We start from the raw sequence: 27,316 nt of genomic DNA on the forward strand, positions 1-27,316 counted from the left end.
TGGTCATTATCTGGCAGAAATTGCTTGCTTTTCCTAAAACATTGCTCGTAAATTAAGCGAACCGAGTGCTGCTGATAGGCTATTGCAAACGGTTTATCAATACCGCCACACAAGGAATTATTCACAGCACTATTGATTCCACTATCGGCAGCAATTCACCTCATGATAGTCTTGAACCACTGTCGATAATAGTTTATTCACACGACTAGTGGTTAACTATGGATAGCCCATTTACAGATAGTTCTGCATTATTACAGTGAAGATGACATAACATGGCAACAGCTCTTTCCCACTTGCCAGGTTCGCAGTAGAAGGAACGGGGCAATTTACTCTCCAAATATTAGCTTTATTGGGCATACCAAAATGTCTCCCCAAGAACTCCCACGAATACTCGGCACAAAAATAGAGAACACACGTTTTTCACTCGTCCAACCAGATAAAAGTTCGAATAGCACTCCACAAATCTGGGCTTTATATGCACAGCGATAGTTAGCAAAGCACGAAAATACTAGTATGCTAGAACAATACTGAACTACAGTGTGGCCAGCAACTAAAGGCGAATGCTCTTCCAGTACGCACACTAGGCCTCTTGGACAAGAACATTCGCTCTCCTGGCTTTATATAAATATGCTGCCTACTATTTTACAAAGCAAACTGATGGAGCAACGTTACAGTATTTAGTTGGAAGCGTACAATATGTACAGAAAATGGCAACATATACTCCTAGCACAGGCACCAACACCCAGCTGAGCTGCTATACAGCAACGAAATGTCCAGCCGGAACACTGTCAAACGCCAATCCTCAGGGGTAAAACAGTTCACAAGAAGGAAAGGAGCTTATTTAAAGTGCGAAGACAGTGGAAACACAACAAGGTCGTGTTACAGGGAAGAAGGGGCTCCTCCCATGGTTTTTATTAACACCATTAGCATTTTAGTTGAGTCACCTGAGGCAACTTTCAGTGAAACTTGCCTTGACGTGGCAAGTAAAAAAGAAAAGGAAAGAAACACAGGCCACGTACGAGGCAAGGTGGAGGAGGGGAATAGACAGGCTTCCAGTCGTGGGCAAACCCCGGTATTACAATCCATCCAACGTGAAAAATTTTCAATTAAAAAAAATCACAGCTGGTGACTGCTGATCTAACTCCTGGCCACTGCATGCAAACAGCAGCGAACAATGGTGGGACACTGGCCATGCAAGGGAAATGAAGGAGCTTTGTGAAATAAGCCAATAAGAATACATGTGCAAAACATTGCATTAAATTTTAAGCCCCAAATACAAGTCGCCTACACAGGCTCAGTGGTTGCAACCAATATTCCGCTGTTGCTACTGTGCCAGTGGCCAGAGAAAGCCAGCTAGCCACAGCTGCAATTCCGTGAACTTGCCACACCTCCTCCATTTCTCAGTCTTCACATGATGCCAAGTCCATCGGCTGCTGGTGGATGATCAGATATTTTTCCCCCCCACTCTGCCCTTTCACTTTCTGCTATCCCCCACTGCTGTCATTTGGAGGACTCCATTAGATGAGGTCAGCCACGTTCATGGGCATTTCCTCGATCTCTGTGTTGTAAAAGCCCTCTATGTCCTTCAGGGTACGCTTGTCTTCCTCAGTAACAAAGTTGATGGCAACACCCTTACGACCAAATCGTCCTCCTCGGCCAATTCTGTAAGAAAACAAATAGACATGAGTAACAATGTTCAGCTAAAAAAAAAGAGAAAGAGAAAAAGCAAGCCATGCATAAAATCAGTATTTCAAAACTAATACAATGACTTGTAAGGATAATGTTTTGTTGTTTGTCGAAGGGGAAAGCAAACTAGCAAGGGCGAACCTGTGCCTAAAAAAGGACTCAACAATGGCATGACAGCATTGAGCACTATCAGCAGTGTCAACACATACAGGGTTGAACTATTCCACGGTCTCACCTTTGAGAACTTCAATTATACGTCCCCCAGTATCGCGACAACCCACATTTCACGACGAATCGGTTAGGTCCCGGCAAAATCCCTATAGAAATGATATGTTGAAAACCTCTACAACCTAGTTTTACGCCGACCCCACATATTACGAATTTCAAATTTCTGTTTAAATAAAAGAAAACCACATTTACTCAAATCAAACGTCAATGAAATATTCACAAGTGCGAATATGAACTTGCTGCATTCCCCTAGGCTGATGATTGGAAAGGCGAGACAGGATGTCTTCGTAGAATGAAAAATTGATTCTTTAGGAAAATCGTGCACTTCTACATGTGCCTCCATCGTGTGTGGCATTCATATGTAGCCAGGGTCGTTACCTAGTCAAGCTCTATTCACCCGAACTAGCTTCAGGTGGCCAAAAAGCCGATATTGCCATGTTTTTCAGTCAGTGAAAACTTTTCCTTGTCTACATACAGCTGAAATGCCTTTGTCGCATTCGCAGTCACAGGCTGCACATGCATAAATAAGGGTGCAAACGAGCTACAGTAAAATGTCCGTAGAACGAACCCCACATTAACAAAGCTTTCAGATTAACAAACTTTAAAAATGCTGTACCAACTGCCAATAGTTTTAATATAAAATTGGTTCACTACTACGTACTTCAGAATACCAACATTTTCAAAATAAGAAGCACTAATTTAGTTTTGCCTTATATTAAGGGGAGACGTGGGTCGAAAAGTCGCAGTTTTCCGGAAAATTTTTGCTTTTTTTTTTCCGGCTGTATTGGCATCCTTGGACTATAATCTATTACTTCTGAAAATATCAAGCTGAAATTCGCATGAGAAATTATCAAAAAATGCTTCCAAGTGGGCAGCGGTGACGAGAGAAATGTGCGAAAGTCGCGAAAAACGGCGAAGTTCGCGTCGTCCTGTCGCAAAAACGACGCGTTGGCCGCCATTTGCAATCGTGCACGCATGCTGCGAAGGCCGTATCCTTCATAATCCACTAGTAGCCAGTCTCGTGCCTTTACGCAGAATAACAAAAAACGAGAAAAACAACGCGTACGTCACGCGTTTTGAATATCGCGGCACACAGCGCGAGGCCGCCATTGGACGGCGGTGCGCTCCACGCTCCTCCCTCTCCTATCTCTCCGGCAAAAGAGCGAAGCCTCGGACGTCGCGATCGAGTTTTTCTGCGTTTCTCTGCATTTTTGCGTCATGGTAAGCCCGAAGAAGTGCAGTTCAGATAATCGAAAGTTCAGAACTCGCCACAAGTATCGAGGGAAACGGCGTCGGTCGCCCCCGACCAACGCCCCGACGCTCTGACTTCGGATAGGCCTAACACCGTCACCGAACCCTGCGACAGTGGTTGTGAAATAGCCGCTGCCATGGAATTCGTCAGTGCATCCCAAAGGAAGATTGGATTCTTCGAGAGTGAACGTAGACCGGTAGATGCTGCTACTGCGAACATGCTGCTTTGCAAAATCGATGCGCTGACGGCACTTGTGGCGGGTGCGCAATGCCCAACCTGCCGCGAACGGAAGCTTGGCGTGCGAGAGGCAGCTGGAAAGCGCAAAGGACTTTCGGCATTCCTCGAACTGTGCTGTCAAAATTCTGATTGCCCTGAATCTGCCCTTTCGTTCACGCACGTCGAGACGTACTGCTTCGGCCGGGGACCAAGGAACGAGCGCTCGTTTTGACAGCGGCAGCTCGCGTGACAGCTTTGCTGTAAACGTGAAGGCAGTTCTGGCAGCACGCGCTATAGACGCAGGCCACGACCAACTTTCACGATTTTGTGCGATTCTCGGTCTTCCGAGCCCGATGCATCACAAGACATTCAACGGAATTTGCAAGAAGCTCCATGGTGCGGCGATAACGGCAGTGAGCAAGAACTTGCACCAGGCACGAAACATCACGAAGGACGCAGTCGGCGGCAGAGATGTGCCAGTCATGTTTGATGGCACCTGGCAGAAAAGAGGTCATAAAAGCCACAATGGAGTGGGCACAGTCGTGTCCCTGGACACGGGGCTCTGCCTCGATTTTGAAGTTCTTTCGAACTACTGCCATGCTTGCAGTATACACAGGGACCTTAAGGAGGATGAAGAGATATGGCGAGCTTTTCATCTTCCAGTTTGCCAAAAAAACACTGACTGCTTATCCCATGCAATGGAACCAGCGGCAGCTGTCAATATATGGCAGAGGACCTTGTCTTATGAAACTCCACTGCGATTCACCAGCTTCCTAAGTGATGGTGACAGCAAGGCCTACACTGCAGTCTGCGAGGCAAATGTATACTGTGACACCCCCATTGACAAAGAAGAGTGGACGAACCACGTTGCAAAGCGCTTGGGAACTGCCCTATGGAAATTGGCAACGCCACTGCCACGAGGCGAAAAACTGAAAGATGCGACAATAATAAAACTACAAACATATTACAAGATCGCCATCACAAGCAACAAGGACAGTGTCCGAGAGAGAGAGAAAGAGAGAAACTAGAAAAGAGGAAGGCAGGGAGGTTAACCAGATGCTAGTATCCGGTATGCTACCCTACACTGGGGTTGGGGAATAGGGGGTTGAAAGAGAAAGGGAGAGTTAAAAAAAATTAATAAGAGAAAAACACCGACACACACGCACACACAAAATCAGTCCACTCAGAGACGTTCCGACAGGCCAGTAGTTCGTAAGAAGCCCAGTAGCGCTTGCACGGCTTTCTTCTGTGACGATGAGTCATGACGATGGCGCAGTATCCTTTCTTCTGACAGCGGCTGGTCATCTAACCTGTTTAGTTTATTAGAAAGGTGTTGTCTTTCCAGGTTGTATTTCGGGCAGTCACACAGGATATGTCGAATTGTTTCTTCATGTCCGCAGTGTGCACAGTCGGCGGTGTCGGCCATACCTATGCGGAACGCATACGCACGGGTAAACGCGACTCCCAACCATAGTCTGCACAGAGCAGTAGCGGACAGTGTCCGAAATATGTACACTGCCATATGGGCATCGTATTTTCATTGCTGCTCCAGTGATGGTGCCAGTAGCCACAACTTTTGCCCCGCGGGACCAAATTCGTGGTGCAAGCACAAGCGTGCGGAAGCACTGGGGGAGCCTGCAATACGCCACACCCCGCTGTTGACGAAGGCTCAAGGATTGGCAATTATGCCTATCTACAAGCGCCTTACAGAGGAGAAACTCCTTATTCGGTGCCTTCATGGCAAGACACAGAATGCAGCCGAATCGCTGAACAGCAAGATATGGCTGCTATGTCCAAAAACAAAGTTCGCCTCCAGAACAACTGTGGAGACAGCCACCGCTCTTGCTGTACTCTGGTACAACAAAGGCCACAGAGGCTTTGAAGAAGTGCTCGAAGGCATTGGAATTCTCCCCTCACAAGATCTGGCCACACATGGTGACCACTGTGACGTCATGCGCATCAGGAAGATGAACCTGAAGCAAACTGCAGAAGCGAGGGCACACCGTCGCAACACAGCGAAGAGAGCTCGTGTTGAGGACACTGACCGCAAGAGCCGTGAAGGACCAAGCTATGGTGCAGGGGACTTCTAGACACTTGCAGTGCATTCAAGGCAAGGCACTTTTCATTGTGCCCCAATTTGATGCAAAAAGAATGATTTCCTAATAAATGCCAACTTTGCGAACTTTCAAACTTGTTTTTCTCATTTTCATTTTTTTCTGACAGTTTCACGTTTTCCAGGCAGCCTTTTAGAAACTTATATTCATTGTATAGTAACGAAACTTGGCACACATATTCTTCAACACATGCAGAATGCAAATATCTACTCTAAATTGCAATGCCTACCAGCATTAGTTGTGAAAATATTAGCTTATTGTTTCAAGAGAGATTGAAAATAATAAGTCATTCAATACAATATTTTTTTTCTTGTTTCCAATATTTCTGTGACATATCTATATAGATATTTGCACTTTTCAATCTACCAAGAGTCAAATAAGATCAGACACAGTGCTTTTACTGAAAGTTTAGTACATAAACGAGTGCCCACAAAAAATGTAACTTTTTGCTATTGTTTATGAGATAACTTAATAATTATAGCAGCTACACAAAAATGATTGCATATTTGAAATCTGCATAAAAAACTATAATAATAACAAACTTTTCAAGTCTCTATTTCTAGAACTAAAAAAAAAACTTTTTCGAGGAGCGTCTCCCCTTAAGGGGGGACGCGGCACTTCGGGACCGAAAATCAGCCAAAAAATCGAGTTTTCGCGGACCTTCTTTTCGCGTTCCCGACATCATTGCGCACCTATTTACAAAATTTCATAGCCGAATACCATCAACTTTTATCGTTATTCAACTTTAAAAAACCGAAAACGGGCGTCCTGCCCTTTAAATTAAGGGCGAATAGCGCAGGTTTCGGCTCTACGATACGCGGGAACTACGCGCTCGATCGGCGCCATTTTGGTCTTGTTTGAAAGAACGCGTTTTCAGCTGTTTTTTTTATTCAGTAAGCAACATTGAGCGTTTCCCCGGCTCGAAAAACGGGGCCTCAAAGACGAAGAGCCGCGCTCACTGCCATTGGCTAAACGGCGCACGTGACTGAAATGGCGCTTTCCGCTTGGCTGGAAGCTCGCGGCTTGCGCCTGCATACGCGACCCGACGCCATTTTGAAAGGGTTACCGCTGTGAGTGCTCTGCCTCGAAATCGGCAGAGCACTCTGAAGCTTCTGATCGTATCGTCATGCCTGGAAACGCAAAAAAGTATCGGACTGTGCACGCATTTGGTCGCAGGAAACGCAAAGGTCTTGGGAGAAAGTCTACGAAGTCATCAGAGCCCTTGGTTGACTCCGACGAACGATGTGTCGACGCTCCGCAGCCGTTCAGCGATGGTGCGACCGAGCGCGTTGCCTCCGACGACGATGACGGTGAAGCGAACTCCGGACGACTACGAATCGAAGCCAAGGTGGTGACAAACGCCGAAGTTGAAGAAAATCATGCCCGGGAGAAAGCGACGCTCGACCGGCTTTCATTGGCGCCAGCAACTGCACGGAAAATTGACTTTTTCACCGCGAGTTGTAGCGAGGCAACCGCACAGGACTCGGACCACGCTGCTCCTTATCTGCGTATGCATCTAGATATCCTAAACGCGATAATGGGTGCCTTGTGTTGCAAAGCCTGCCACGGACCAGCTACGATCGTCAGAGGGGATCGGGACTACGGACTTGCCGTGAAAGTGCTAGTGCAGTGTGAAAGGTGCGCCATGCCGATGCAGTTCTGGAGCGGTATCTTTTTTCTCGTTAGCGTGTCCACAACAAGCGCACCGATGTTTCGTCCCGTGGAGTTACCTTCGAGGGCAGGCATCGCGAGCAAGGCAGTGCGAACAGTACTATCACAGAACGTCACCACGATTGGATACAGTTTTGCATCGTTGCCGGCGTCATTGCTCCCGTCTGTGGCGACTGAGAACGGAGCGTGCTGCAAGTGACTTATCACTTCGTCGATAGCTTTATTGGCCATTTCCTTCACAATCGCCGTAGTCTTCGTACGGGCGCAGGCGTAGTTCTTAGCTTCCTTCGAGTCCGGAAACATTTTTCGAAAGAGGTCTCCAGCGTGATCAGCAGCCGTGAACGGCACGTTGTGTTCAATCAGGAACGCAGTAAAAAGGCACTCCGCTCGAGTTGTAGTATCGAGATCCGCTTTGCTGAAGTACCCTCCAAGTTTCCCGTTAGAGTCCACAAGTTTCGCCGAGTCTTTGTGTTTCTTCGTATTCACATGTAGCAGAATGTCCCGGCGACCAGCGTGCGAAATGTTCACATCACAGCAGCACAAACTACAAAATGCGTACCGCTCACCTTTACGCGACCTCTTAAGGGGAGACGCGGGTCGAAAAGTCGCGTTTTTTTTCCAAATTTCACCTTTTCTGTTTTTTGTTGCTTTATCATCTTTATACATTATATTTTGACATCTGAAAATATCACAGCGAAATAAGCATCAGAAGTCAGTGAAAAACGCGTCTGAGTGAGCGGCAGTGACGCGCGGCATCACGAAATTTACACAAAACGGGCTGCTGTTCGCGTGCTCGCGGGGCCGCGAAGAGAGCTGTCCGCCATATTGCGGCCGCTGGCTCGTGTAGAGTTGTCCTTACTCTCCACGATCCCGGTTCTTGAAGTCTCGTACGTTCACGAAAAATCTAAAAAAAAAGCAACAAAAACAGTCTTTTCCCGCCGTTTCAAACCGCGCGCCACTAACGCAGGGCCGCCATTGGCTGACAGCACCCGTGTTTTCTTGCCGTAGTTCGCTTCACTGTTTTCCGGAGTTATTTTTCGCTGTTTTCGTGCGATGGCAAGCCCGAAAAAGGCCGTTGCCGACCATCGGAAATACAGAAGTAAGAACAAGTTCAGAGGGAAGCGGCGGAGGACGTACAAGAAAGCCACCGCCAACGAAAATGTCCGCGACGGGCCAGCGGCCGGTAGGCCTAACATCGACCACGGCAACGTCGACCATGGCAACTGCGACGACGAGATCAACGCTGCAGTGAATTTTGTGAGTGCATCGCAGAAAAAGATCGCGTTATTCGAAAACGACGTCAGGCCGAATGCCGATCGTGCCGAAAGCGTAGTGCTGTGCGAGTTGGGTGCATTGACGGCCGTCGTCGCAGGCGCGGCATGCCCCGTTTGTCACGAGAGTAAACTCGCAGTTCGGGCACCGAATAAAAAGCGGAAAGGCCTTTCGGCGTTTCTGGAGCTACACTGCGAGAATGCGGAGTGCTCGGAGAGCATCCTTTCGTCCGCGTACTCGTCGAAGCGGGTCGCGTCAGATGGCGGCCGCGGTGCAAGCAGAAGCTACGACAGCGGGAGTTCGCGTGACGCCTTTGCCGTGAACCTGAAAGTGGTGCTTGCAGCGCGTGCCGTCGGTATCGGGCATGAGCAACTTTCACGATTTTGTGCAGTAGTTGGATTGCCAAACCCTATGCACCATAAGACCTTCCATGCTATCGGCAAAAAGATTCACAGTGCGGCAGTGAAGGCTGTCTGTGAAAACATGCAAAGGGCACGCAGCGTCACCAAAGAGGTGGCTGGTAACAGTGACGTGCCAGTCATGTTTGACGGCACATGGCAAAAAAGAGGCCACAAAAGCCACAATGGTGTGGGAACTGTAGTGTCCTTGGACACTGGTTTGTGCCTGGACTATGAAGTGCTTTCCAACTTCTGCCTGGCGTGCAGTTTGCATAACGACATGGGAGGCGATGAAGAAACATGGCAGGCGTTTCATCATCCCGTTTGTGAGAAGAATTGCGACTGTTCTTCGCATGCCATGGAGGCCGAAGCTGCAGTGCGCATTTGGCAGAGGACTGTGGACTATGAGACACCCCTGCGGTTCACCATCTTCCTAAGCGATGGAGACAGCAAGGCCTACAACGGGGTCTGTGATGCCAACGTGTACCCTGACACTCCAATTGAAAAAGAGGAGTGCACCAACCACGTGGCGAAACGTCTGGGCACCGGCCTGCGGAAGCTGCCAACGCCACTTCCACGAGGGGAGAAGCTGAAGGAGACCACCATCCAGAAGCTTCAAACTTACTTTCAGGTGGCCATTGTGAACAATCGGGGAAATGTCCACAAGATGTACACTGCCATATGGGCCTCATGGTTGCACTCGTGCTCAACAAATGGTGCTGGAAGTCACAAGTTCTGTCCTGCAGGCCCAGACTCGTGGTGCAAGCACCGACGTGCTGAGGCGCAGGGCCAGCCTGCACCGTGCCACACCCCCCTCCTGACCAAGGCCCAGGGTTTGGCAGTCCTCCCAATCTACAAGCGTCTCACAGATGCGAAGCTGCTTGCCCGGTGCCTCCACGGCAAGACACAGAACGCGGCCGAGTCCCTGAACAGCAAAATATGGCTGCTGTGTCCAAAGACCCGGTTTGCTTCCCGGACTGCTGTGGAAACAGCCACAGCCATTGCAGTCCTGTGGTTCAACCGGGGCCACGCGAGCTTTGAAAAGGTGCTGGAAGAGCTTGGGGTGCTTCCTTCGGAGGCCCTGGTTACCCTCAGCGACCGCCGAGACAGCATGCGCATGCACAAGATGAATGTGCGTCAGACCGCTGAGGCGAGGGCACACCGTCGCAGTGCAGCCAAGAGGGCCCGGGTGGAAGAGTCCTGCCGCACCAGCCGGGAAGGGAAAACCTACGGTGCTGGAGAGTTTTAGACAACTGATATTCCCTCTGGACATGTGTGTATGTGTTCAGCACAAGTTTCGTGCTACTGCGTTTTTCATTTTTGTAAATACAGACTTTCAAACTTTCAAACGCGTTTTTCTCATTTCGCAATTTTGGCCAATTTGCATTTTTTGCGGGAAGTGTTTCGGGCACTTAGAATGGTCATACGACGACGAAATTTGGCACACACATTGAGGAGAGTGCGTAGGGTGCCGATATCTACTTGAATCAGCACAACCTATCAGCTGTAAATATCTATTAATAAATTTAATGGTGGTCGAGTGGAAAAAAAAGGGTACTTTGCTACACATGTTTTTTTCATAGTTTCAAAGTTGGAGCACAATTTCTAGCTAGATATCGGCACTCTATGGCTAATAGGGAGCAAAAGGAGCCATTGAACAACTCTCTGCATGAACATTTAGTATGCGCGAAAGTTCCCGGAAAACTTATCAAGTTTCACCATTACTTGAAACACAACTCCCAAACTATTGCACTTATGTAAAAACTGATTACAGATTTGGAATCAGGAGGAAAAACTGCATCAGTGGTCCAATTTCTGAAGCTCTAAGTTGAATAACAAAAAAAAAGTGCTTTCGAGGAGCGTCTCCCCTTAATAAATGGAAAGTCAGTCGAATAGCTGGGAATAAAAACTTGAAAGTATTTCTTCTCAGACATCTCGTGAGCTGCTAGGGCTGAACCATACGCTACCGCTCCGCAAAAACATGTGCAAGGCACCTCCCGCAGCGCATGGTAACAAAGAAAGTCGAGCACATTTCCGCTATCCGCGAAGTCAATGCCTTTTGGCTTTGGCTTTGACTCTGGATATAAGCCAATACAGTGTTGCCTGCATAGCCCCGCAAAAAAAAAAAAGGCCAGATTCAGCTGGTGCAGTTGACTGTCTGAAGCAGCGCGTTCAGTTTGCGAACTTTTCGACCCGAAACATGAAAAATCGTAAAAATATAGTTGTCATTACGATACTCGTAAAAATGTGCTGAAAATCGGGCACTTTACGATAAAATCGTAAAACTTGGCAGGTATGCAGAATGCATTCAGACTATGCTTCTGGTGCGTTTTGAGGTTGTCTTGTTGCATCTTCTGCAATAAAAATGTGTGCCCACGTTTTTTCTCGATTTCTCAAAACGACAATTTTCATGTGCTTCCCATTATGCCGGAGCAATATCTCTTGTTCTATCTGGGTTATCATTACGATTTCTTTTTTGTTTCGAAGATAAATGCAGGGGATGTGTCGTAAAGTAAGTTTTATTGTAATAATTTTTGGAGAAAATTCTCTAAATGGATCTTTTGTTTCAAGTGTAGATGGGGAAATTTTTCATGTCATATTCAACATCCCACAACTTTGCTTCGAAATAGCCCAGAACAATGATTTATACTTTATTGCACACTGTGAACATACCGAATTGGTTCTATAGGTTGCACATCAATATCCAAGTTACAGTTAATTAGCTAATTAGGCCTTAATTGAAAAAGTCGCAGTTCATTATATCTTTAAAACTAATTGTCACAGCAAAAAGAGAATTAGATTTTTGAAATCAGCAGTAAAATCTACATAGGCTCTCCAAATTTGACTGAGGATGCTACACCTTCCTTTTTGGAAGGTGTAGCATCCCCCCTTAACAACGCCTCAGTACAACAAACTCATGTTATGAAATCCGTAGCGACCACCGGAGCGGCACGCAAGCAAGACGACAATAAACTCCTTGCTTTTCTGAACACGTGCGACTGTGAGGAGGTGGAGATTAGGTGGAAACGGAAAAAGACGCTTATTTTGAAACGCCAACGCTGCAGGTTTACAAGCGATGAGGCGAGGGCAACACAAGAGGGCAAGGTCGGCGAGGCAGAGTGGGAATTGCGGAGCAGGAAGCATGAGAGCAGAAAACCCGAGACAGCGAGGGAGCAGAAAATGAAACGCGAAGAATTTTATTTTTTAGCCCTTTCTTGAGAAGAGGCAATGACAGCCATATGCTTCGGGTTTTTCTTATCTTTGTCACTTCTACATGTGCTCCAGGAGGCCTTGTCAGTCGTACTCCTCTCTTTTCGGTGATCACTTATCGCGTCCGCAAAGCAAGTCTGCGTTCATGCTGCGGTGCTAGTATAATGAGTTCATCTCTGCTTGCGACGAAAAATTGGAAGCAGTTTTCACTAGCTGAGAAAGTGGATCACACTGCAGGCGTCAAAAAAAAAAAAAAAAAAAAACGTCTTTAAGGAGGGGGGGAAGGTGGCATTGAAAAAAAAAAACTTTGTTGACCTAGAGCAATGAAATTTGGCATGCATTCTCATAAGTGTCTTGAATAAGGAAATATGCAGTTTCATCATGATGCCTTCAGTAGTTCTCAAGTTACATCATGCTACGTTGTTCGACTTATATGGTCTGCTTGTGGAAAGCCTAGCGCTGTAACAAAACATGCCAGGAAGCTGCAAATGATATTGATTGTTACTCAAAAGAAGACTTGGGTATGACAATCTCAGTTTTTATATCACTTCTTTCTTTTTTTAAAGAGATTATCATGGCTGCCTACACACTGTCAGACACAGTGTCATGTATGAGTCATCTTCTAGAAAAAAACTGAGCCATCCAAAAGAATTCCGAGATTGCCATACTCTCAAGAAATGTTTTGGGATTCAGAAAAAAAAAAAAAACTGCATCAATACCAGTAATTCCCGTGCTACCCTTTAACGAGCAATGCACAATGCCCAGAACACACTTGCGAGAAAAAGCCCGTCGAAGTTTTCGACGGAGAAAAATTATTTCTTCATTGAATCTCGTGGAGGGGCTGAGCCTAATGTAAAGAAACAGTACAGTCGAGCCGCTTATAAGGAACCTGAGCGTGACGCGGCATTTGTTCGCTGTATCTCGAAGTTCGTAGTAAACGAAACAGCTTCTAAAAAAGTTGTTAGTGAAAACGCAAACTTTTCTTGCCCCAAAAAGTCTGTGATGCACGTGTTTCGAAGAGCAGAAGCAATAAGGGCAGTCTCAAGTTCATTTAAAACGGCAGGGTGCTCGTTCGCCGAAGCCCGTAGCATAAGCTGAATGAGGCACTGGCTCCAAAGTTTCGACGTTCTCGCTATCCGATTCCCCCAAATCGCTCTCGCCACATACTTCATTCACAATGCCCCAATCCGTGCACGGTTTCGTAGTGCTGGCCTCATCGTCAGCCGTAATTAAACCACCGCAACAGATCTCCCACCCACTCTCTCAGGTCGGAGTCTCTGGCTCAGCATCGGGCCCGACGTCGAAGTCGGCCTCGCGAAAACAGTTTCGCGCACACGTAGCCGTCACCGCCGCCCACAAAATATTCACCATCTACACGCTTAGCTGAATATCGGGACGCCCGAAGCGGCAAGTTGGCTGCCAGGTGGTCAATAGCTATGAGCAAGCGTTCCGCAACGCGGCACTTAACGCGCGGTTTACGCTCAAGCCAAGCGGTCGCACTTTCAACGTTAACTTTCAACGTTTTCTTGAGCTGCAGGAAAAAGTGTGCTAGTCCTCCCATCAGCCACTATGACCACACACGCACATAAGAGCGAGCAAGACGTGTGCACGCGACACACATGCCAAAACGCGTGGAACAGCTCTGGGCCTGTTTGCAGTCAGAAAACGAAACTAATTGGAGCCAGCGTGGCGGGTGTCGCGGAGCGGTGGAGACGGGCGAAGGGGTTGTGATCAAGAGAGGAGAGCAGACTTGCGAGAGAAGGGCAAGGAGTTGCGATAAAGAGGAGGAAAGATGTGGCGAGAGGACGACCTTGAAAACCAAAACACTTGGGAAGGAGAGTGTACTGAAAAATAATACTGTAACGTTGGGTAGCTTGCTTGAAAGGTCAGCAAAACTCGCACGAAAAAACACTTGGAAAGAGTGCCTGCGCGCGGCGGTGTTCGAAGAATCGGCAGCAGTGGTGAAAAATCGTTTTGTTGCGCCGGCGGGTTGGCGTGGCCTTATGAACTTCGATATTTCGAGATTCGTTCCGCGCGGAAGGCATGCTGAGCCGAGTGCGAAGTTGTAAACACGAAACGAATCGCAAATTATTAGAGTCTGTGGGGTAGCGTACACGCGTGCGCTAGACGCCGAATATCGGATACAGTCGGTCGCCAACGATGTTGGTAAAAGGTCTGGTCACTCCAGACCGGCGACGCCAACGACAGTGCCAGCGATCAAAAACAGGGAAGATGGCCGACCGGTCTTCGAAAAAGCGGGTGGGACAAAGGATGGAGGAGTGCCTAACAAGAAGCAGTCGGGTCAAGGAGGAAGGAAACAGCTTTCCTTCCTCCATGGGTTGGGGAGAGCGGCAACTAGAGGGTCACTGAGGCAGGGTCGGCGTTTAACAATAAGAATGTATGGGCACTTCACCGATGCCTGATCGGTGGTCGAAATTGGTTTCTTGGGAAGTCGGCAGACCGTTGACTCTGTTCGCTGTAACCGATCAGCGGCGCTCAGAGACGTTCGTTGTAAGTGCGATTTCTTGCCATTAAACCAATGTATATTTTGACGGTCACGCGGATATTGTTCATTTTAAGCGAAAGTTCGTTTTAAGTGGGGCAGTTATATGTGGGCTCGACTGTATTGAGAAAGGTGCGTTTAAAGTTTCAACTTCTTTAAGACACGTAAAAATTGTGATCTCAGGTTTGTCTTGCAATATTTGGCTTCTCAGGCATCTGGTCTCTGACCAGTGTGTCTTTGTTGCCTTTTTTTTCCCATAACCTCCTTTTCGTGATTTTCAAAGAACAAGTATGGATTTCAAACCAAGTTCTTTGTATGAAAGAGTGGTGTCAGAGGCATGACAGAAAAGATTGTAATTGAATAAGACCATATACTGAAATGATTACACATATTTCTTGTGCTGAAGTTGTAATTAGCGTTATTAAGTACTTGATTACAAATAATCACTGAACATTTCTTTCTTTGGAGAGACGTTTATTGCATCATAAAAATGGATCACACCATGGCAGCCTATGCCTTATTTCCAAATAACTAAGTTATGGGCAGAAGACTGGTGGCACAGGAATTTTTAGCAGTATAATTAATGACGCCAAAAGGGCATATAAAAATTCGTGCCCCTGATTCATACATGCTCTTTCGCCACTCTAGCCGCGAAACGCATCATCATACAGCCGGTCGCGGAAACTCTAATCTACGAAGCTTTCACTGCGTCGGAACATTCATAGACGTTCATGGCGATATCAAGACTCCCCATAGAACTGTGCTTCAGAAACCTGCTGTAGTGAAAGGCGCTGATTAAGCAAAAAAAAAAAAGAAACTACTGAAAAAAATGCGTAATAGAATTGCAAGGAGTTAAACCAAATGAACATAAAATTAAGAAATTTAAAGCTCAGGACCCCTGATAGACAGAATATGATGCGCTATCATTCGGTGCATTTTTCATACGGGCAAGAGCAGAAAGTGCACTAAGTCACCACTTGCTACTTTTGTGCAGATCATCAAACAATACTCACCTGTGGATGTAGTTTTCCCTGTTGGTGGGCAGGTCAAAGTTGATGACCAAGGACACTTGTTGAACATCTATGCCTCGGGCAAGCAGGTCAGTTGTGATCAACACCCGACTCGAGCCTGACCGAAACTCGCGCATGATTACGTCCCGTTCCTTTTGGCCCATGTCTCCGTGCTAGCAGCGACAAGAAATGAACGCAGCGACAGGAAATGAACACAAGCATAAAAGTAGCACGCTGTTCATCAGTCACACGAGCTGCACAGCTATGACATTATAAAGCTCTTGCTAAAGAAATGCCACTGGACCGGAGTTACCACTGTGACGCCCCACCCACTTGGTTTGCCGACAGTGACAGAGGATTGTGCAAGTGCAGTTACAATGCCCACACCTTCTGTCCATGCCCTCTGTGCTTTCCCATAAACATGTTCCAAGAATGCACGGACTGGCCCAAACAAGACCATTACTGTCAAATACAGTGTATTGTCACACCAACATCATCCGGTTTTCCAGTCACTCAGGAGGTGCACTCATCGTGAAAGAGTTGTTAAGTGCACACATACGCTGCTTACTTGAGCCTGCAGCCTTTGTTCACTGCAGATTTAGCTTTCATAATGAGCAAAAGGCTTCAGTTGCTCCATTTGGTGCAAGTGTGTTAAGTTTTCTTTTCCAGGTATCAATACTCTGAAAACTGCAGCCCAAACAACAGCTTCACTACAACTGAAATTCTTAACCCTTTCATAGCAGAGTGTCGCAAGTTGCGAAACACCAAAAAACTTCAACAAGCAGGTCATGAAATGCATGCCAGCTTTAATGCCTGCTGTCTAGTATTCACGAGGAATGTAGCTTTCAGCATAACAAATCTAGCGCCATCTCGCCTAAGGTATTTTATGCGAGATACAATTGTTTTGGAACTGATAGCAGAGAGCACGTGCAACAGCTCTCACTTCATTTTTTCTTGCCTGGGTGACCCACGTTCAATCTTCAATAATTTTGTTTATTAGGTGTGTAGGCACCCAAGAGGTGGCACACGACACATTTCATAGTTCTAAAGTACATTTTTCATTGCAAGGTCCTTGTTTCTCCAGCATATAGAGAATTCGTGACATACATAAAGGTATGCAATAAAGTTGCACATTCAACTGTGGACTCATTTAATGTTGCTATTTAAGGCTGGAAAATGAAATATACATTGTTCAGATGTGTCATAATTCATGCATTAAAAAGTTAACAGCGATATCACCCTTAAAATAGAATAATCGCAACCGATTTAAAAAAATATATATTACATATATGCCCAAAAAATCCTGCGCATAGCTTGGACACAACTGTAGTTCAAGGCAAACCCGCGAAAAAGGCTTTCACCCTAACATACCGCATTTACTCGCATAATGAATCGCCCCCACACCTTGGTCCTTAAAAAAAAAAAAAAATGTCATGCATTTGTTCATTTTCTTTCGGTGTCATAGGCAGTGCCGAAATATGAGAGACTACCAGAACACCACAAACAATATGCCCACTCACCAGTGCAGAGACAGTGAAATCGCGCTCATGCATCTTCTCTGTGAGCCAGTCTACTTTCCGCCTCGTGTTGCAGAAGATCACCGCCTGGGTGATGGTCAGAGTCTCGTACAGGTCACACAGCGTGTCCAGCTTCCACTCCTGCACACAAAAACCAACAGTCAGAACACAGCATTATCCTGCTCACCACCCCAAAGGTTGCTTAGGTGGTTGGCAGTTACAAAAGCTGACCACATCTACACGTTACAGCGTGCAGACTCAGTGTCACTTTCCGATAGCCTTGCTTACAGTCAAGAGTTCTACAGCACATGCTGCACTTTACTTGCACAATTGTTTATTTTCACACTGTCACTAACAAGGCCTAACTTGAAAAGCACGCAGCAAAGGCAGGCAGAAATGCAATGCAAAAAAGCTTTTAGAAAATTCGCAACATACCGTATACACGCGTGTAAGGGCCGCATCCCGTTTTTAAGAAGCACATATTCAAAAAAAAAAAAGTTGTGTGTAAGGGCCGCATCCGCACTTTCCTTGACCCATGCATATTCAGAATGCGCGCGTGTGTGCGAGCTACTAGGCGTTGTTAGTAGATGGCGCTAGAAAACGCAGGTCTCATCATCACCATATAGTACATTATTAGAATAATTTGTTGGTTTTCTTCATGCTATATGTTCATGAAGTTGGCTAAAAATTGTTAGTTTTTTCAGTAGTGCTCATACACCCGCCAACTAAAGGTTAAAGCAGGATTTTATCTTTAACTTCTGACACTTCCATACAAACGCGCTATCTATATCGGCATTAGCATCACCAAATTTAGTATTTGTGCGTTGTTCGGTCATTGTGCTGTTCAGCCTGCCATCTGCTCAAGTTTCGCGCACCGTTGAATGACTCTGCAACTCCAGCTAGTTTTCTGCGGGACGTTTACGTTTTCGCACGATGGGCAAGCAGCTGAATAGCTATACAGCTGGCTATAAGTTGAAGGTGATCGAGTTTGCTCTCGAGCACGGGAAACGGGCCGCCGGCAGAAAATTTGACGTTGACGAGAAGTGTGTTCGACGTTGGTGCGTCCAGAAGAAAGCCTTGCAGAACACCAATATCAAAAAGCGCGCTTTCCGAGGAAAACAGTGCAAGTATCCCGATTTGGAAGAGGAGTTGCTCCGCTATGTGACTGAGGTGCGGAACGATAGTTTTGCGCCCACTACAGACATGCTGCGCATGAAGGCAGTAGCCTTGGCACGTGCGAAAAATATATCGGCCGGGGATTTCAAGGCTAGTGCTGGCTGGGTGCGAAGGTTTATGAAAAGAAAGGGACTCTCTTTTCGGCGAAGGACCACGCTGTGCCAGCGGCTACCAGAAGACTATACCGTTTCTTAGTTGCTTACCGTTGCTTAGTTTTCACAAGCATGTCATCGGCCTACGCCATCAGCACAGTTATTTGTTGTCGCAAATAGCGAACGCTGATCAAACTCCTGTGCGGTTTGACTCTCCCGAGAACTACACAGTCGAAGTAAAAGGCAAGAAGAGTGTCGCCGTGCGGACCACCGGCGCTGAGCGCCAACGCTGCACCGTGATGCTTTGTGTGACCGCGGACGGGCGGAAGCTACCCCCGTACGTTGTTTTGAAAAGGAAAAGAATTCCCAACGAAGTTTTCCCTAAGGGCATCATAGTTAGAGCCCAAGAGAAGGGATGGATGAACGATGATTTGGTGCTAGACTGGGTGAAAAGTGTTTGGCAGAACAGACCGGGAGCTTTGTTGGCCAAACATCCACTTTTAATATTGGATAGTTTCCGCGGCCACCTTACCAATAAGGTGAAGGAGCAGCTGCGCCGTGTCGGCACAGGCATGGCCGTGATTCCAGGCGGCCTCACAGGAATGTTGCAACCACTGGATGTGAGCGTGAATCAACCATTCAAAGTTGAATTCCGAAGACTCTACACGGAATGGATGGCAACCGGCAACCATGAGCCCACGCCGACCGGACGGCTCAGAGGGCACCGCTTGCTACTGTTCTCGGTTGGATATTGTCGGCGTGGAGCTCGGTGTCGACGGACATTGTGTCCTGAAATTTTAAGGTCACTGGGATATCCAACAGCCTGGATGGCACCGAAGATGACTGTTTGTGGAATGATGGTGCTCCGCAACACACTATCTCGGACTCCGAGTTAGAGGACTCGTCGAGTGACGACGATTAAGCGCACACGCGGCATACTGCAATAAACGCTCTTCGTTCACTAACTGGTACGTTGTTTTTAGTTCACAAAAAAAAAAGTTCCGTGTATGGTCCGCAACCTGAAAATTAGCCCTCACTTCCTGAAAAAAATGTGCGGCCCTTACACGCGTTTATACGGTAGACCATTAGGTCTCACAAATGCCAGGTGGTGCGAATTGGCACTAGGAAAGGTTGAAGTAAGAATCTCAAAAGAAATTTCATTTTATGTTGAAACTGTCTATCGAGGGGCATTTCTGAAGACCAGTTTTATTGAAATTTCTGACCCTAATTGATTGATATGTGGGGTTTAACGTCACAAAACCACTATATGACTGAATTTCCACCACTTGGGGTTCTGCCCCAAATGCACCCAAATCTGAGCACACGGGCCTACAACATTTCCGCCTTCATCGGAAATATAGTCGCCGCAGCCGGGATTCAATCCCACGACCTGCGTGTCAGCAGCCGAGTACCCTAGCCACTAGACCACCGCAGCGCGGCTATTCTGACCCCAATTCACATTACTAATTTCAGGCAAGGAGCTCAGTACAAATGTCTCCAAAAACAGTTTATTTTTCATTTTAATTGATTGATTGATATTGATATGTGGGGTTTAACGTCCCAAAACCACTATATGATTATGAGAGACGCCGTAGTGGAGGGCTCCGGAAATTTAGACCACCTGGGGTTCTTTAACGTGCGCCCAAATCTGAGCACACGGGCCTACAACATTTCCGCCTCCATCGGAAATGCAGCCGCCGCAGCCGGGATTCGAACATTTTTCATTTTAGCAGTCTCGATTGCTCGAATACCTACCTGTGGCCTTCCCTTAACCATTTCCTTTAACTTTCACCCAAAACAAGGTAATGTTGCACTAGTGATTGAGGTGTCATGGAAAGATTGCCATGGAACCTCACCCATAACCAGCGCCATGATTTCTGACCTTTCGACGACTGCAACCACCTTGACAGTGTGTGGTCCCAGTGCTTTAAGGTCAACTCCACATACCCCAAAAACATTCAGCAAAAGAACCCCGATGGTGTCTTCTTGTGCCTATGTTTGCATACCCTGTCTTTTGAAATTAATGAATATGTACGAACTGGATGAGCTGTTATTCGAAGAATATACTCAAGCAGCCAAAAATCCTTGCACACCAATCCAGCCTCTCCTTATCAATGTTGAATTGTGGGAGTTCTCAACACACGTGGTTTGTTTACAAGGAGTTCGGGAGCAGCAGAAGACCCACATTGCTGTGGCTCAAGGCTTTACATACTAAACAACTAAGCATTTATGCATTTGCAGCCCACGGTGGCCACCGATTTTTTAATGAGGCAAGGGATAATAAGAAAGGTCAACTTGTTCAAAATATTCTATTCGACTTTTTACGATTACCTTCTGTGATTCCTAGACATTCACATCATTGAGCATACCCCGGAAACAAATGCATAATCAAACGGTTAAGAAACCACCTTTAATTTGCCATGCGAAAGTATGGGACTGGTGCACACGTATATCGATATCTTGCACAGCAGAACAACCGCCATATCGAACGCTGTGGTTTTAGAAAGTGGTTTTACTACCAACCACTTTCTGAGAAAGCTCAGAAAGTGGTTTTACTAGCAAAATGGATCAACTTCCAGCCGCGTTCTAACAAGTTTCGATCCATTTTCGCGCACAGGGACGAAAAGGCGGTGCTGATCTGGTTTATTGCGCGGCACTTGAGTGCACCGGAATGTTTCATGCACGATCTGCATGCCTTAATGCGCAGGCGTAATATTGTTCAAAACGACCAATTGCGGATGACACCGAAATGAGAACGGGAAGCGGCTCAGCGATCACGTTATAGTGTTCGCATTCCCTTGTTAGTGCATGGCATGCGAGCCTGAAAAGTGTGGCCTTCAAGATGTGCAACCTCGCGGCACATTTTTAGTGTTTTTGGTTTTAACAAAGCAGCAGCTGCAAGCTACAAAAGCACAAGTGATATCAATATCACGAACAAGACAGTGGTAACGGTGAGAACTCCGCATAGATGAAACTTCATTATCTTTTGCACCTAGTGTTCTTGTGTACTTTTTGTCTCGTTCTTGATAAATTGCCACTCAGGAGTTGAACTGAACATTGACCCGCACGTAGCAATAAAAATTATGACTGGCGCTTGCAGCGATGCCAAGTAAGGCATCATCACGAACTTTCCTAGCGGGCCATGTGACTTCTGGTCGTCATGACTGCTGACAATACAGTACGGTGCCACAGTGACTTCTGCGAATCGGCGTTTCCGGCACTATCTTCGACAGTCAGCGACTACATCCATGTAGATGATACGTAGCTGTTCCTTACTGCATCGATGCAGAGATCATGGCTGCTGTTGATGCCGCGTAAGTGTACCCGTGCGGTTATGAATATGCTGCCTTTGCTGCCGCCGCTAACCAACCTTCTGCAGCACTACAAAGCCTGCATGGGCGTTCTGCGTCGATCAACCCTGCTGTGGCTAAGAGCTAAATTCACTTCCTTGAAAAGCTTCAATTGTATTGAGAATAACGGGAACTTGACGGCGCACAAGAAGCAAGACAAGCTTACAAGCTATTTTTATGCAAAATAAAGTGCAGTTACTTGTAGTTCATACCTTGTCCTTCATTACGCTGCGAGCGAACCGTTATACTTCAGCATGTGATGATGTCTGAGGCCCGAAGAGCTTTAATTTAGGCCTTAAATACGCATATTTCGTATTTCGAATTATCAATATATACAGTGAAAGCTCGTTAATTTGAACTTCAATAATTATAATTTATGGATAATTCGAACTGTGAGTTATGGTCCGGCCAAGCTCTATACAAGCCTATGAATAAAAAAGTTCAATTCAAGCGAAGTTGGTTCCACCACGGGTAATTCGAACTACGTGCCACCGCGTCGGCGGCTCGGCTAGTCACTCAATAGGGCGGCTGCCGAGTTGCGAGGCGGCGTTGACAGGGAGCGGCAAGAAAAGCGGAGAGAGAAACTGGCACGGAGGCCAGAGTGCAGAAAATAGCGCCTCTTACACTTCACCTCCCCCCACAATCTCTCTCGGCGGCTCCCGCCTCTCCATCCAACGTAACCTCTAAGATTTGTTTTTTTAAAGTGCCAATCTCTGAGCCTTAGCATATCCTGCGTAGCTGTCGCTGTTAGACGACAGATGGCATGACCAGCACACAGCAAAACGGGTGTGTCCTAGCTTCGCCCAGCATTCTCTGCAGTCTGTCTCGGGCGTGCATCATACACCTCGGTTGTTGGTGCCAGGAGTAGCTTCCGACTAGCTATTCTTTGTGTTGGTGTTAGGCCTCTGCTAACGTTTGCTGCGGTAGCGCCGATACAAGCTTCCCGTCTGTCGCGATTCTGCTGCTCCGACATGATGGCGTGTGTCTGCAGCAAATATTGTGCCAATACACTTCAGGAAAAAGCTGATATCCTGCGGGAAGTAGACGCCGGACTCTTGCCCAAGCAAGATATCGCAAAAAAAGCATGGTATACCAAAAACGACGCTATCTACTTATATAAAAAATAGGAGGAGTACTGGAGACGCCTTCCAGGCAGAAGTTGCAAGCATTAGGAGGAGTGGCAAAGGCAAAGGCATACTGGCAAGCATACCACTGAGTGCAAGCATACCACTGAGTGGCAAAGGCATACTGGCAAATACTGGCGAAGGCAGCGGACTTCGTCCTGCAGCTAGACTACGACGACTTCGCTGCTTGAGATGGTAGGTTGCAAAGTTTTCACAAGCGCTACGACCTCGTTTTGCGTGCTGTCGGGTGAAATGAACTCAGTCAACATGAAAACGTGCGAGGGTTGGTGCTCCGAAGTGCTTCAAGACTACATGGAGAAGTATTCTCAGCAGGACATATTTAATGCGGATGATACTGCCTTATTTTTCAAATTGCTGCCTGCCAGAATTACCATGTATAAAGGTGACAAGTGCACGGGAGGGAAGAAAAGTAAAGAACTGATAACTGCGATGGTTGCTACGAAAATGACCAGGACCGAGAAGTTGCCTCTGTTCGTGATAGGCAAATCGAGAAGTCCTCGTTGCTTCAAGAACATCCGGACCCTCCCATCAGACTACGCAGCCAACAAAAAGGCCTGGATGACTGGGGAATCGTTTGCGCAGTGGCCGCAAAGTCCTGCTTCTTGTGGACAACTGTTCGGCTCATAAAGTCAACGTTCTGATGAAGGCCATTGAGCTGGCCTTCCTTCCAGCAAACACGACAGCGATACTGCAGCCCATGGACCAGAGTATAATTAGAATTTTATCAGCGTCATATGTTGGAACAAATTATTTTGTGCATTAACTACCAAGTGACGCTCCTAAGTGCACTACACATGCTTGTGCGTGCTTAGGAGCAAGTGACAGCGCTTACGATAACAAATTGCTTTCGCCACTGTGGCTTCAGTACCGAAGCCCTGCAAGCTGACGAGCCACCAGTGCTCGCACACGGCGTCACCGCCCCCATGGCGGACGTTTTAGAAGACGTCTGCTTTGCGGACTACGTCGATATGGACTCAAGTGCAGTGGTCTGTGGTGCACTCACGGATGGCGACATAATATGTCAGGTGAGAAGTGCAGAACCTGTCGCTGCCAGTGACGATGATGAGGAAGAGGACGAAGCACCAGTGCGATTATCTGCTGCGGAAGTCATGGCTGGATTGAATGCCGCCAGTCTTTTCTTAAGCTTTGAAGAAGGCGGAGAACAGGCCTTCCGCCAAAAGTGCTGGCTGTCGCCTTCAAGTAAAGAAGGCAGACCGCGATCAGTTTTTTTTTTCAAAAAATTGTTTTGCCCTACTCGCAGTGTACTATTGTTCTTCACTTTCATTAGTTCGAACTTTCGTTAATTTGAACTGAGGCGGCTTCCCCTTACGGTTCGAATTAACGAGCTTTTACTGTATTTCTAGTTATAATAGAAACAATGCATTATTATACACTAATATCTAGCTAAGTGATTGTAGTTCTCAACGACTCAGCTAATACACTATCAAAATAAACTGAATTTCATGTTTTTTCTATTATCAAAGGCCACCACCCCCTCTGCACAATGTCATATAAGTGAGATTGACATAACAAGTGAAAAGACCGAAGCCGTATTATTCAAAAAAGCTTAGGTTCATCCAGAAGTATCTCCTTAAAAAGCTATGGCACTGAAGGTGCTCAAAAGTTCCCTTTTGCTGATGCAGCATGACTAAGATGAAACAAGCAACGCTGGATTTTCATTATTCCCAATTTCCTGTCAGACTGCAACGCCAGACCCAACAACAAACCTAGTGGCAAAAATAGTTATACTTTGTTTCACACATGTGAAATACTGCGGAAGCTAGCGAGACTTCTTGCAGTCGATCTGTTCGCAAACAAAAAGCAGCTCGATGTGCTTACGACCAATAAATTCATTTTTCTTCAATCCAGATTCAATCCAATCCAAGCCAAGCCGAAGTGGCCAGTGCGCGTTGCGGCGTGTTTTGTATGTTGTGTCAGTAATCTTGGCACGTTATGAGGCAATACTGAAGCTACACGGCTGCTTCAAGTTGCAAGTGATTGACCATGCGCTAAACAACGGCAACAGGGCCGCCGGTAGGCCCTTCAGTCTACGAGTTTTGTGTTCGCTAATGGTGACGACAACTGAAAGCCACCAAAACGCATTGGGCCTGCCGTGTGCCTAAAACTGGGATTGATGGTGAACTTTAGTTCTTCGGAAGGAAACTGGGGACGATTCTGTTAAATAGCCATCAGCCCAATACTGACGTCCTACGCTCACATTTTGAGGGCTCCTGTTGAGCGACGATTGCTACCGCTACGCCGGCAACGCTTGCGGGCCCACAAGCTTTGCGTATATTATTCTAATTCTTGACTATTTGCTTCCACATTGTGCGTCTTAAATTTAGTCCTGTGTTGAACCTCCGCTTTTATTGTTGAGGCAAGTTCTAATTAGTACTTCTTAAAGCTTCCTGTTAGTTGCTGGTGTGAAAATCTCGCTTCGCGGCAACTTCGTTTTCTTTTTCGCTTTGTACGTTTTCTTGGACAGTTTTCCCTGCGTAATTCTCGCACCCCCAAACTTTCATCGGTTTTCCGGCAAAAAAGTGCGAGGATTATGTGAGTAAATACTGTAACTTCTAGTCAAAGCGCTGCAAGCGTCAAGAAAGTACACAGCTAACTTACCTCACGATCTACAGCTACGTAGAACTGCTTGATACCCTCCAGGGTAAGCTCTTCTTTCTTTACTAGAATTCGGATGGGGTTGCGCATGAAGCACTTTGTGACATCCAACACATCCGATGGCATTGTAGCTGAAAGCAGGATAACCTGCACAAACAAGAAAAAACAATTTACACAACATTCTCAGACGACATCTCATACATTGCAATACCTTTGACTTTATGCATACGCAATGAATCACATTTCCAATTTGAAAGAGCTCTACAGCTGGACTATGCCAAAAAAGGAGAAAAACCTCAAAAGCAATGTGCCATACTTTTTTCGCACTACACTCAGTCCTTGAAGCGAAGTTCTATTTAGAAAATCATACACTTTACTTGACTGTAGACAACGGACATCGTGAGGTCTTGAGGAGCTTCGCCCCTAAAACTTTCAGTTTTGGTTTCGAATCTAACCAAGGGGATTAAAGAAATGATCATAACTTTCGAACGGCTGGAGATAATCTTATCAGTCTTCTTCCTAAATATTTTTGAATAGACAAGGATTAAGAATATTTTAAATGCAAATAAATTATCTTTTTCAGAAAAATGAGTTTTTGAAGGTGCTGACCTAGCTCAAGAGAAGAGGCTACCCAAAAAACCGAACTTTTTTATGTCTTAAGATATCCTAATAAACATTTCAGTGTATGTTCACTACATTAAACCTATAAAAACTGCAAAGTTTCAAGAAATTGTGTTCAGGGGTTCTAGAGTTGCTGAGGTCGAACTGGGTGGGTTCATTTGTGTGCCTGAGGAAGAGCCAGACGAAACCCCACGACATACCAGAAGGCTGAAATTATTTGGTGTCATCCCTAGATAATATCCTTAGGGTGCTAAAGAGAAGTTGTCTTCGATTTCCCCTCCAAAATATTTTTATGCAACTTTGAATTTGATGCAGCCATTAGGTATGACATTTATCAAAAATTATTTGTTCATTATTACTTATGGCACCAATTTTCAAAAAAAAAAAAAAAACTTGTTACACCCTGCCAAAATCATCCAGGAGCAGAATGTAAAAAACAGCACACAAATCTGATAAGCAGTTCTTGAGAAATCCCTTTCCTCAGCACCACAACGAGCTAAAAAATCCATTTTGAGAAAACGGGCTTTGAAAGTTCAGCACATGAGCTTGAAAGGCCCTTGTGCACTCTTCTCTCCTTTTGTCATCCCTCCATCTTCTCAAAGTGCCATTTGGATTAATTTTTTTTTTTTCAGACGTAGGGAGTCTCTTTCAAGAGCCGGCTGCATCAGTTCAAATATTTTCTGCGTCGCTGCCGTAGATTCGAGTTTAGCGTGAGCGATGTCTGGATGTCTCGCATTCGCAAGGATTTTTTCCTTAGTTAGGAAATGCCTTCGCAAATGAGGGGTTGACGATCCATGCACACTATTGGCCCCGATGCAGACAAAGTGCAGTGTCTGGCGATCTTAGCAACACTGTCATGGTGTTCTAACACCGTGCTCGGTGTCACGCTCGATGGCACCGATTCAGAGCACGTGCTAGATCCGGCAATCTCGGACATGCTCGATCCATTCGCGGCTCCAGGCACACACGGTTTGTCGGAATATGGACTGGTGGCAGCTAACAACAGCTTCACCACCACAAGCATCTACGCATTGGGCATTTGCAGCAGAAAAGCGGAATTTCGATTCTTATAGAACTAGCGCAGTCTTATTTGGCTTCGTTGTCGGCATCACGCAAAGCAACAAAGATAAAGGACACAGAACTTGATTGATTGATATGTGGGGGTTAACGTCCAAAAACCACCATATGATTATGAGACATGCAAAGGACACAGAACTTGTGAGAAAAGAAAAAATGAAG

At 46.3% G+C, this 27,316-nt stretch overlaps 2 protein-coding genes across 2 annotated transcripts in view; both read right to left on the minus strand.

Moving 5' to 3' along the window:
- The window catches only part of LOC142814169 (uncharacterized), a 578,033-nt gene extending 569,534 nt beyond the window's left edge, over window positions 1-8,499 (minus strand). The window contains exon 1 of the mRNA XM_075892180.1: window positions 8,464-8,499. The gene's annotated coding sequence lies outside the window, so the exon portion shown is untranslated. The remainder of the gene's footprint in view (window positions 1-8,463) is intronic.
- The window catches only part of LOC119185413 (eukaryotic initiation factor 4A-I), a 48,379-nt gene continuing 21,937 nt past the window's right edge, over window positions 875-27,316 (minus strand). Inside the window, exons 6-9 of the mRNA XM_037434439.2 lie at window positions 25,460-25,603; window positions 17,081-17,218; window positions 15,564-15,733; window positions 875-1,662 (exon numbers count right to left, since the gene is read on the minus strand). Of these exons, the coding sequence (XP_037290336.1) occupies window positions 1,518-1,662; window positions 15,564-15,733; window positions 17,081-17,218; window positions 25,460-25,603 (597 nt within the window). The 3' untranslated portion in view covers window positions 875-1,517. The remainder of the gene's footprint in view (window positions 1,663-15,563; window positions 15,734-17,080; window positions 17,219-25,459; window positions 25,604-27,316) is intronic.

Source organism: Rhipicephalus microplus, chromosome 1 (assembly GCF_043290135.1).
Source record: "Rhipicephalus microplus isolate Deutch F79 chromosome 1, USDA_Rmic, whole genome shotgun sequence".
NCBI classification, from domain to species: Eukaryota; Metazoa; Arthropoda; class Arachnida; order Ixodida; family Ixodidae; genus Rhipicephalus; species Rhipicephalus microplus.